Raw genomic sequence first — 10,230 nt, forward strand, 5'->3', positions numbered from 1 at the left:
TCCTGTTACGGCGCCGTGTGGGTGAGCGCGCTGAACCCCCAGCGCCCTGAACCCCTGCTGCGGGGCAGTGAGGGGCCCGGCCCCAGCTTCCCCTCAGCGGGATCTCCGTCTCCTCCAGGATGAAGGTCTACGTGCCCACGGCCTTTGCTGCCTTCCCTTATGAGTTAATACACTTCCCCGAAAAGTGGGTGAAGTCCAAGTACCCGAAACTCACCTCGTATTCCTACATGCCCCGTGGGGGCCACTTTGCCGCCTTTGAGGAGCCAGAGCTGCTGGCGCAGGACATCTGCAAGTTCGTGGGGCTGCTGGAGCGGCAGTGACCCCGGCGGGGACTGGCTGTCACCTCACAGGCAGCCCCTGCCCTGGCCTGGCAGACCTGCTCCTGACGCCCGCCCTTTCACCCGGAAGCCCCGCCTCCCAGCCCAGCTCCCAGGAGACGTGGGGCTGGCAGGGAGGCCCCCTCCCAGTCCTCCGTCGGTGGAGTCGCCCCTTTTCCCAGGAACGCGTTTGCTCCCGTCCCCTGCCCGTGCCGGGACCCCGTGCTCACCCCTGCACGCACACTCTCCACACGCTTTGTTAAGCAACTTGGCTCTGATGATAAATGATTTTCCTTCTAAGCGTGGCTGAAACAAGTGACATGCGGAGCCCTGGCCCCACGTGGAGTGCCCCTTCCAGCAGAGCTGCCGGGTCTGCCATCTGCACTGGGCAGGGGGATGGGTAGGGGGAGTCCCGCTCCGCCGCCGCTGGGAGAGGCAGGAGGCGGCTCTACCCATCCAGGTGCCCACCCCAGGCAGCTCAGGGCCTAGGCAGTAAGGCTGAGTGACTGCTGGGGACCCGCCCGCCTTGCCTCGCCTCTGCGGAGATGGGGGCAGCCTCCCAGCTCCGGCCAGCAGCGCCCATCATGCTGGCTTGTGCCTCTGGCACCCCCTGGAGGCAGCAGGGGGGCAGCTTCTCCAGGAAGTGCCCACAGGGGCGTCCCAGCTGCGGGATTCCGTGGGGAGAGAAAAAGCGAGAGACTGCGCCCCTCCTCCTGTGGCCATAGTTCCCCCTTGGCTTCAAGGAGGCCCTGAGCACTGTTCCCTTTGGAGGGAACAGACGGAGTCAAGGACTGGAGATTGAGCCCCACGCCCTGGGCCCTGAAGAGGTGAGAGATATCACCAGTCTGGCTGCATGGGCCCTTTATTAGTGGTGCTCACTGTCCCTGCCGGCTGCGGTGACCCTGACCCAGCCACCGTGTCACTGGCAATGTGACAGGAAAACAGAGCCATGGCAGGAGTGTGCAGGAGCCTGCTGCAGCCCAGCACTGGCCCGCTCCCAGCCTGCTCCCTGCAGCTCACTCCGGGGGGGGGGCAGGGCTGGGGTGTGAAGGGCCTGATACCCAGAGGGGGAAGCTGGGATGGACCTGGACTATCCTCTGGAACCCATCGCAGGCCTGCGGCCGCTGCAGGCTCTTTGATCATCAGCTGTGTGTGTGCCCGGAGGTGGCGGGGAGGGCAGCGTCTGCGTGCTCAGAGGGAGAAGGTCTTCCACACGGCACATGCCCCTCTTACTGCATACAGTCATCGCACTGATGGGGTGGAGGGACGCAGTGTCAACGCATGATCCTGCTAAAAGTCATCACGGGCATCATCCCAGCCACACAGCAGGACACTTATGCAGAAGGGGGGCTTGGAAGTAAACAGCCTCAAGCAAGCAGGAGAGAGTCCAGAGCTGTGCGTGCTCCCCTTACTGCTGCTGGGAATGGAAAAGACCACCACCTGACGGCAGTCCCGCCCTTCCCTCTCGGCCAACGGCCAGAGCCCCTTTCTGCTTCCATCTTTTTAGAGCTGTTGTGCTTAAAATGGGTGGAAAGAAGTCCTGAACTTGGTTGAGGTCAGAGTCAAGCCGCTTCTCCACCTGTGTCTCTTCCTCTCCCGACTCCCCCAGTCTGGACCGGCCCAGCAGCTCCCCAGCCTTCAGGCCTCCTGGTAGGTGGCCACCACGCTGTCTGCAGGGCTCTGCTCCAGGCATTCCCCCGGGACAGTCCCACTGATGTTGTGGATGGTGCCGTAGGTCTGCTGCTGCTGCGGGGACAGGGCTGTTTTCTCCGAGGACAAGCTGTTCAGAATCCGGGGCACGTAGGGCTGCCAACAAATGGGGGTGTTAGTGCTTGCGTGGGGTGGGCATGAGACGCCACACCCCGTTCCTCCCCTACTGCCCCGCCTCCCTCCAGCAGGCAGACACACAGAATGCTCCTAAAGGACACATAAAGAAATAACACAACCTAGGACATCAGGACCTAAAATATGCCAACTGCAGATTTTCCTTACAGCCAGTGCAAATCAGAAAACACAGTCACACAATTCTCATGGTCATAGAGAAGAAAGCACACACACCAATTCCTCAGAGGAAACAAAACTTTTCCTGGCACCTGATGCTAGATGAATTTCTCCCTTTATGTAGGAAAGGACACAGGTCCGTCTACACAGGACAGGCTTAGAATGCCATCAGTGGGACTTCTGAGCAGCGGACCGCATCTGTGTAGGTTGTTACCTCTCAATCCCAGACTCCAGCGGCCGACCCTGACCCAGGCTGAGGGGGAGGGGTTTGCATCGTCCACCTACCTGCCCTGTCGGGCAGGCATAGTCACAGCTGTGTCTCCGGGTAATGAATCTTCCCGAAACCTTCTCTGGGGCTGGTCCAAGGACAGACACTGATAAGAGTGCCTGACACCTGGGAGGGAGCCACTGGAAAGAACGCTGCTGCTGATCTAGATGGGCTCTGTACTAGCCCTGCCTGTCAGGCCGCTGGTCACAGCTCTGGGAGCCTGTGGCTCCATTTCCTCCTTCCCAGCCCCACCCTAGGAGCGGGACCCTGGAGGCCGGAAGCAGTGAGAACCAGGAAGGAAAGGAGTCCTGGTGTCTTTCTAACACTGTGCCCTCCTCCAAAGCAGATGCAATGTTCCTTTGTTGAATTCAGAGGGGAGTTAGTGTGACACCCTCTTGCTGCCAAGCAGAGGACCTCACCCAGGCAGGTGCTGGCAAAATGCTCTGATAAGGCTTCATCAAACCACAGGGTCTTGCGCTATGGCTTCCCTAAAGGCCCAAGCTCACCAAGCATTACGTATGCAGAGAAGGAAAGTAAGCAGGCAACTGAAACCAAGGGGGATGGGTGCACATCATGGCAAAACTAACTCTCTCCCCAGTGATGGGTGTGGCTTCACACACGCAAAAGAAAACATCCGGAGGGACCAGGGATTCCTTCTCAAATGACATCCATTCAGAAACCGTGATCAAGGGACTTCTGTCTTAACGAGAGGATCAAAGCAGGTTTGCAGGGCCCATCTGGTTGGGGCCGTTGCAGGTGCTCCGTGCTTGGCTAAGAACCGTACTTACTGTGAACGGTGGAGGCGCGTGGGCCCTTGCCTCACTTCCCTCGTCATTTGCCGATTCTTCTGTCTGCAGATAACATCAAAAACTTGCCGTGATAAACAAAACCGATCTTCCTGAACCAACACCCTCTAAACAAACGGACTATTAACACCCAGAATAATAGTACCAGCTGGCACAAAGCTCCCAGCGGCAGCCCAAGAGAGGATGGTGGGGGAAGCCCAGGGAGCAGGGAAGGGAAGCTACACATCACACCCAGCTACCCACGCCTTCCCCGGGGATAGATACAATCTGGAGAGGGCTGCTGATCTGTTGATACGGGAAGAGCTGCAGGAGGGATGGAGAATGAACCCACCATCCTCTCCTCCCAGGCCCTGGCTGGGCAGCGGTGGGGGAGGGGCCCTTTACCTTGTAGCTCAGAGGGCTGAGGTGCCTGAAGCATCCAAAGCAGGTGTAGGCCAGGCAGACCAGGATAGTGAGCAGCAGCACCAGGAAGGTGAACAGCGTGAGGGGAGCCTTCAGACCTGGGGGCAAAGGGATGCCAGCCTTGGCGGGGGGCAGGTCACACCTGGTGCGGGAACTGTGAGGGGCTTCGCCCTCAGGCCAAAAATCAAGAGAAGGCATCACCCCCCCTTCCCACCATCTCCAGCAGCTGGGGCGGTGTCTTCACAGGCAGGAGCACACAGAGTGACCCACTGAACAGCGGGCGTTATCGCTGGTCAGATTTCAGGTACAGGGGCACCGAGTCCATGGCAAGTTGCCAGCTGCCTTGCTGGGTTGGTTCCCTCTGGTCTCCAGTGCCCTGGGCAGAGTCACAATCTCTTCTGCCTTTTCCTTTTTTCCCAAGAATGGCTGTTTTCCCTCCTGCATGCCCCCACCTCCTCCACCCCGTGAAGTGTGAGGACCTGGGCCCATCCGTACCCACAAAGAGCAGTGCGGACCAGCCTCCCTCCTCCTCTGTTTCAGCCCCTTTTACAGCTGGTAAAAGGACCACCTTCTCTGTACGGCTGTCTGGGGCAATCAACCTCTCCTTCACCAGGTTACACCTGACCTCAGGATAGCTTGGAACTGGGTTGTCAGTGCGGAACCCAATCAACCCTCACCCTTGGGGTACCACCTTCTGATTATGAGACTGACGTGCTGCCTACTGCGCTAAGAGGGCAGGTGGTACCACCTTCTGATCGGACACCGAGTTGATGCTCTCAAAGCAGTGAGAGATTTGACTGACCGGTGTGGATGCGGGAATGTGAGGCTGGGTGTGGTCTCCTGCCCTCCACTCCCGCCCTGGTCAGAAGGGCCCCTCACCCAGGCGCAGGAAGGAGAAGAAGTAGAGCCAGAAGAGGCACAGGATGGGAGCGGCCAAGGCCTGGTTCACAGCCGCGAAGTGGATCCTCTTCTCCAGCTTGGCTGGGAGGTAGGCGAAGTAGAGGTTGTGCCGGTCGACCATGTGCTTGAGCAGGATGTAGATGAGGCCTGCGGAGCCAGGGCTGTGAGCTGGACACCCGGCTGGGCCACAAGGGCTGCTCTGCCCCCTTCCTCCTGGAGGCGGCTATTTGCGCAGGGAGCTGGGGCGGGGCTGCTGCTGGGCTACGTGCATCCGTGCATCTCCTGGCTGCTGCTGTTCCTTCTCCTCCCCTCTCTCTCCTTTTCCCTCCCTCTCTCTCTCCCACCCACCTCTCCCCCTCTCTCCTCCCCCCACTTCCACGTGCCCCCTCCTAGCCTCTTTCTGACCCCATGGAGTAGAGGTGTCTGTGCTTCTCTCCCCATGGAGCACTGAAATCCTAGGACCATTTTGGGGAGAGAGGCGATTTTACACCCAGATGCCTGGCCTCAACCTCCTCCCACGTTGAGCCCCCCTCCCCTTATCCCTCAGTGCTCCCACTCGCCTCTCCTTCTCCCACCCAAGCTGAGCCCCTGCATCACTGTCCACACACACCCAAGGGTCTACACCCAGGGATGCAAAGAAGGCGGGGGCGTGCTGCCTTTTCTATTATGTTGGGTTCTTTAAAAAAGTTGTTTTGTTTGTTTTGAGAGAGTAATACTACTGTAGACCTTTAAAATAGTACAAGAGCGTATACAGGGAAAACTAAAACTTCCTCCTCTCCCTAAACCTCAGCTATCACTGCCAACAACCTCCTGGGTGTTCTGTTTCCTTCCAGAGTCTTCCATTTGTCTGCCAGCTCCCGATGTTGTCTTTTCATTGCAAGACCTTGACCTTCTAAGTCAAACAGTCCTAAGTTCAAATCCGGGCTCTACTCCTCACTAACAAAGCATTAAGTGCTTCATCTGTGAAAAGGGGTCAGAGCCTTTTCCGCGAAGCGGTCTGAGGTGACCTCTAAAAATGGTTCACTATTCACTTGACCCAGAAAACCCCACAAAATCATGCAAGTCAAGAGGTTCAATTCTTCGCGTTCACTTTACGAACACGCATGAAACTGCCCAGGCCATTAAGGGTATGCATATCCAAAAAGCCATCAAGTATCTGAAGGATGTCACTTAAACAATGTGTGCCATTCTGTCATTACAATGGTGGAGTTGGTAGGTGTGCCCAGGCCAAACAGTGGGGCTGGACACAGGGTCGGTGGCCCAAAAAGAGTGCTCAATTTTTACTGCACATGCTCAAAAATGCAGAGAGTAATGCTGAACTTAAGGGCTTAGATGTAGATTCTCTGGTCATTGAGCACATCCAGGTGAACAAAGCCCCCAAGATGCGGCGAAGGATTTACAGAGCTCATGGTCGGATTAACCCATACATGAGCTCTCCCTGCCACACTGAGATGATCCTTACTGAGAAAAAACAGATTGTTCTTAAACCAGAAGAGGAGGTTGTACAGAAGAAAAAGATATCCCAGAAGAAACTGAAGAAACAGAAACTTATGGCCCGGGAATAAATGCCACAAAAAATAAATGCAAATGCAAAAGCAAAAAAAAAGGGGGGGGGGTCAGAAACAAGACCTGCCTTGCAGGATTGTGAGAGAATTAAGTGTGATCATCCACGTGGAGAGTGACACAGCTGCCAGAGTGAGACACAAGCGCGAGAGCCTCCCCAGTGCTGCCTGCATTGTCCGAGAGTGAAGCCTCAGCCGGCAGAGGCACTCAGACCAGGAGGGGTACTAAGAGAGCTCGCAGTTTGCAAGGCCAGCAGGGGAATCCACGAGAAGTGAAATTAAACTTGGTGTCACCCGTGGCTCCTTGGCAGCCTGTGGTCCTCGCGGCTACAACTGGCCCTCCTCTGTTTGCGGGGCTCCGTGAGCCCTGGGGATGGCTATCCGGGGGTCCTCAGCAGAATCGCCACCCACCTGCCCCAGGACCGGCCTCAGGGCTACGCACCGAACGGCACAATGATGGGGCAGGTGATGCTGTAGGCCATGATGACGGTGAAGACACACAGCATCCACGCATACATGGCTCCAAACTCGTACTCGAAGGCCTGGTTCTGGGAGGGGAGGCGATAAGGAGCTTCGTTAGGGGTTTGGGCCCCCCGCACCTCCCTCCACGCACCCCAGGTGGTCGGGAAGAGCACAGTGGGGGAGGACCCTGGGAGACTCAGAGCGCCCCTCACCTCTCAGGGCCCCTTCTGTCCCTCCACAGGTCTCCTCCAGCTTCACTTAGCTCAAACCCAGCCCTGGCAAGGCACAATGCCTCCTGTGTTTGTAGTGTTTCTCTCGTTCTAATCATGTCTACCCAACAGGCCCGTGAGCCCCCAAAGGGCAGACGGGGTGCATCTGACTGCGGAATCATCCTCCGCAGACTTTGTCAGATGCAACATTAGCTCCACCCCTTCCAGCCATGTGTCCTGGGCCAAGCGCTTGACCTCCCTGCGGCTTAGTCTGTGCGCCTACAAAGCAGGCTCCAGTAGCACCCATCTCACAGCGGGCTCTGAGGACTAAAGGGCAAGACGCAGGGCTTCTCCTCTTACGGTTCCCACAATGGCAAAGAATCAAAGAGAACCCCACATACCGAATTTAGAGAATCTTGGGACAAATGCCACCCGCCCAAAATGCCTTTGACCTCTGAGGTAATCTAAAAACTTATGTGAATGAAGGCCCACAGGAAAGGAATGCAGTGATCGCAGGTATATGCGTGTGTGTGTGTGCGCGCGCGCGATCAGACCGCTTAAAATGCAAAAATCCCTACTCTCTCCTCTGCCCGAGTCAGAGTGGAGGATGACCTAGCCAGCCCACCTTCACGCAGGCTCCTCACGCCTCTACTCCCTGCGGCGGGGCCCTAGGCTGGGGCTGAGGCCCTGAGCAGAGTGTCTGGCACTTAGCAGGAGGCTGGGTAAACGCAGGCGGCAGGGAGGCTCTGGGAGGAAAGCAGTGCCCACCCCCACCCCCTGTACCTGCTTGACGTTCTTGCGGTCGGCCGCGGTCTTGGCCACGACCATGCGGAAGGTGTAGAGGATGAGGCCGGGCAGCCGCAGCAGCTCCATGCCGCTGCCAATGAAGGCCGAAGCGATGACATAGTTCACAAAGAAGGCACCCTGGTCGGGCAGGAAGACGCACCTGGGGAACCACGGGGTGTGCGCTGAGTGCCCCGAGTGGGAGAGGGGCCCGTGGCCGGGCAGAGGCGGGACTGAAAACGCACCGTGGATGTGACCATCTGGAAGTCACTGTCAACCTAGACCCGAGCTGGTTGGGTATGGGTGTGTCTGTCTGGGGCTGCCAGCTCCCAAGTCCTCAGTCTACCCAGCGAGAACCCACTTAAGACAATTCACTCTCTCCTTTCAGATAGGCACGGCCTGGCTTCCCTATGAACAGTGCTTTGGAAAAGTCTATCTTGAACCTTAGGGCCTATATTAGGACCTAAAGTATAGTATAATAGGGGCTGGGGAGGAGAGGGCCCCGTCTCTTAACTAGCTGCATAGCATTTTTTTCCTTCAACATCTCTGGGCCTCAGTCTCCTCATCTGTAAAATGGAAATAGTCAAAATTTCTGTCTCATAGCTTGTTGTAAAGATTAAATGAAAAAGAGGATAAAGCATTTAGCATAGCATCTTCTTAAATAACAGGTATGACTATTAAGTGGCTGTGGTACAAGCTGAAAATACTAACAAGGACACACATTAGAGATAAGTTTAATTCCTCTCTCCTAGCAAAAATAACTCTGGACCAGACAGTCATTCTGGTTGCTGTGTTAATTATTATTCTCCTTCCCCCTCTTCCCTGGCACCACTGAGACCCAGCAGTTCCTTCTCCCCAGGTGGTTCTGTTCTCAGTTAAGTAAGTTTCAAAGAATGAATGAGACTGCCACGAATTAAGTTTTAACCTAAAAGAGTAACCACATTTTTGCACACGTAGCACAAAGTGGGTCAGTTCCCACAGTGCAGCCCAGCTAGGAGCCTGTAGGAGTGGTGGGGAGGCCACGGGCCCTGAGACACAGAGTACCCTCCCCCACTGCAGCCCCAACCCCAGCCCAAGCCCCTGGGGGCCATTTACCCAGGACATGGCTCCAAAACTCAACGTGGTTGATACTTACTCCAACCTGACAGAGGCCTCTGAGAAAGTTTTATCAAAGAGCCACCGGAAGAAAAAATCCAAACTGAAAGAAAAACGAATCCCATAAGAACTTATTTCCAACACTCCATGTGATTACTAGATGTTTTCACTTTTTTCTGCTTTCTGCTTTAAAAAAAAAAAAAGGGCCAAATCCCAAGTTCCACATTTGTTCTCTTAAGATGCTACTTATTACACCATAACTTATCAGGGCCTGCTTTCACAGAAACTTCCTTCCTCAGAATAACCAAAGCCATGATTAGACCCTCTCCCTAAGTGGAAGGTCCATGATAAGTTTCATTTTCAAGCTTTCTTTTTTTTTAAGGCAGAAAGATGGTATCTCTGGGAGAGTCAGTGGGCCAGGCCAATTGCACTCCACGTGCGTGTGACAGGTTTAAATGCCGTTAAATTTGCATCCACTCCCAAACCATGTGCATTTCCTTGAGGACAGTGTTCTCGGACACGACCCTGGTTCTGAATTTGGAGCAGGAGGTGGTAATGTGTGTACCTGGTGAGGCCCAGGGAGGGCAGAATCAGCACCATGAAGATCAAGAATATGTAGACCTTGGTCATCATGATCCGGTTTTCTCCTGACCTGCAGGACGTCAGAGGTGAGCCCTCACAGTCCCTCCGAGGCACCGGGTGAACCCAGTAAGGCCCCTGCTGTGTGCCCGTTGCCCTGGTGGGGAGGGCACGTCAGAGACACCCGCCTCAGGGGCGAGTCCCGGGGAACTCACTTGGTCCAGTGAGACTCCAGCAGCGTAGAGTAGTAAACGATGGTGGGGAGCAGGGCCGAGAAGGACCACAGGAGGAGGGTTGGGAAGAACTGGCTGATGATGGGGTCCTAGAAGACAGTCCACAGCAGAGAGAGCTGTGAGCCCCAGGGGCTTTGGGCCATGACCTGTTGGCATGGCGACTCAGTGATGTCTGGGGTTTTGGTCATTTTTGTCCCCCAGAACCAACGCTGTACCTGGTACAGGGTAGATATTCCATAATGTTGGCTGAAGAGACGATAACAGTACCTAACATTTCTATAGCTCTTTATTTTTTTAATTTTTTTTTTATTTTTTAAAATCTTTTGGCCACACTACACAGCATGTGGGATCTTAGTTCCCCAACCAGGGGTCAAACCTGCACCCCCTGCCGTAGAAGGGTGGAGTCTTAACCACTGGACCACCAGGGAAGTCCCCTCTTTAGAGCGAGGAAAACAACGTCACTTACAACTGAACTCCACTTGTCTTACTGACCAGATAAATAACTTCCTCCGTTCCCTACAGAAAGCCAACAACGGATGCCAAAGGAAGACAGAGCACTGAGAGCCAGGGCCCCTCCCCAGCTGCCTGCCCACCCAGCTCCACTGGCCCAGTC

At 55.6% G+C, this 10,230-nt stretch overlaps 2 protein-coding genes and 1 pseudogene across 14 annotated transcripts in view; 2 read left to right on the top strand and 1 right to left on the bottom strand.

Moving 5' to 3' along the window:
* Positions 1–615, top strand: part of EPHX1 (epoxide hydrolase 1) — a 38,283-nt gene extending 37,668 nt beyond the window's left edge. For all 5 annotated transcript variants that reach the window (XM_057730134.1, XM_057730137.1, XM_057730138.1 and 2 more), the window contains one exon: positions 119–615. In XM_057730134.1, the coding sequence (XP_057586117.1) occupies positions 119–320 (202 nt within the window). In that variant the 3' untranslated portion in view covers positions 321–615. The remainder of the gene's footprint in view (positions 1–118) is intronic.
* A 546-nt stretch (positions 616–1,161) lies between these two features.
* Positions 1,162–10,230, bottom strand: part of TMEM63A (transmembrane protein 63A) — a 34,092-nt gene continuing 25,023 nt past the window's right edge. For 8 of the 9 annotated variants that reach the window (XM_057730125.1, XM_057730127.1, XM_057730128.1 and 5 more), the window contains 9 exons: positions 9,600–9,706; positions 9,371–9,457; positions 8,846–8,908; positions 7,711–7,873; positions 6,699–6,804; positions 4,674–4,841; positions 3,777–3,892; positions 3,375–3,437; positions 1,162–2,123 (listed from right to left, as the gene is read on the bottom strand). In XM_057730125.1, coding sequence (XP_057586108.1) covers positions 1,956–2,123; positions 3,375–3,437; positions 3,777–3,892; positions 4,674–4,841; positions 6,699–6,804; positions 7,711–7,873; positions 8,846–8,908; positions 9,371–9,457; positions 9,600–9,706 — 1,041 coding nt within the window. In that variant the 3' untranslated portion in view covers positions 1,162–1,955. The remainder of the gene's footprint in view (positions 2,124–3,374; positions 3,438–3,776; positions 3,893–4,673; positions 4,842–6,698; positions 6,805–7,710; positions 7,874–8,845; positions 8,909–9,370; positions 9,458–9,599; positions 9,707–10,230) is intronic. The other variant, XM_057730132.1, reaches the window with a different exon arrangement.
* On the top strand, positions 4,836–7,717 carry LOC130850520 (60S ribosomal protein L17-like; annotated as a pseudogene).

This window comes from Hippopotamus amphibius, chromosome 3 (assembly GCF_030028045.1).
Source record: "Hippopotamus amphibius kiboko isolate mHipAmp2 chromosome 3, mHipAmp2.hap2, whole genome shotgun sequence".
Lineage (NCBI taxonomy): Eukaryota > Metazoa > Chordata > Mammalia > Artiodactyla > Hippopotamidae > Hippopotamus > Hippopotamus amphibius.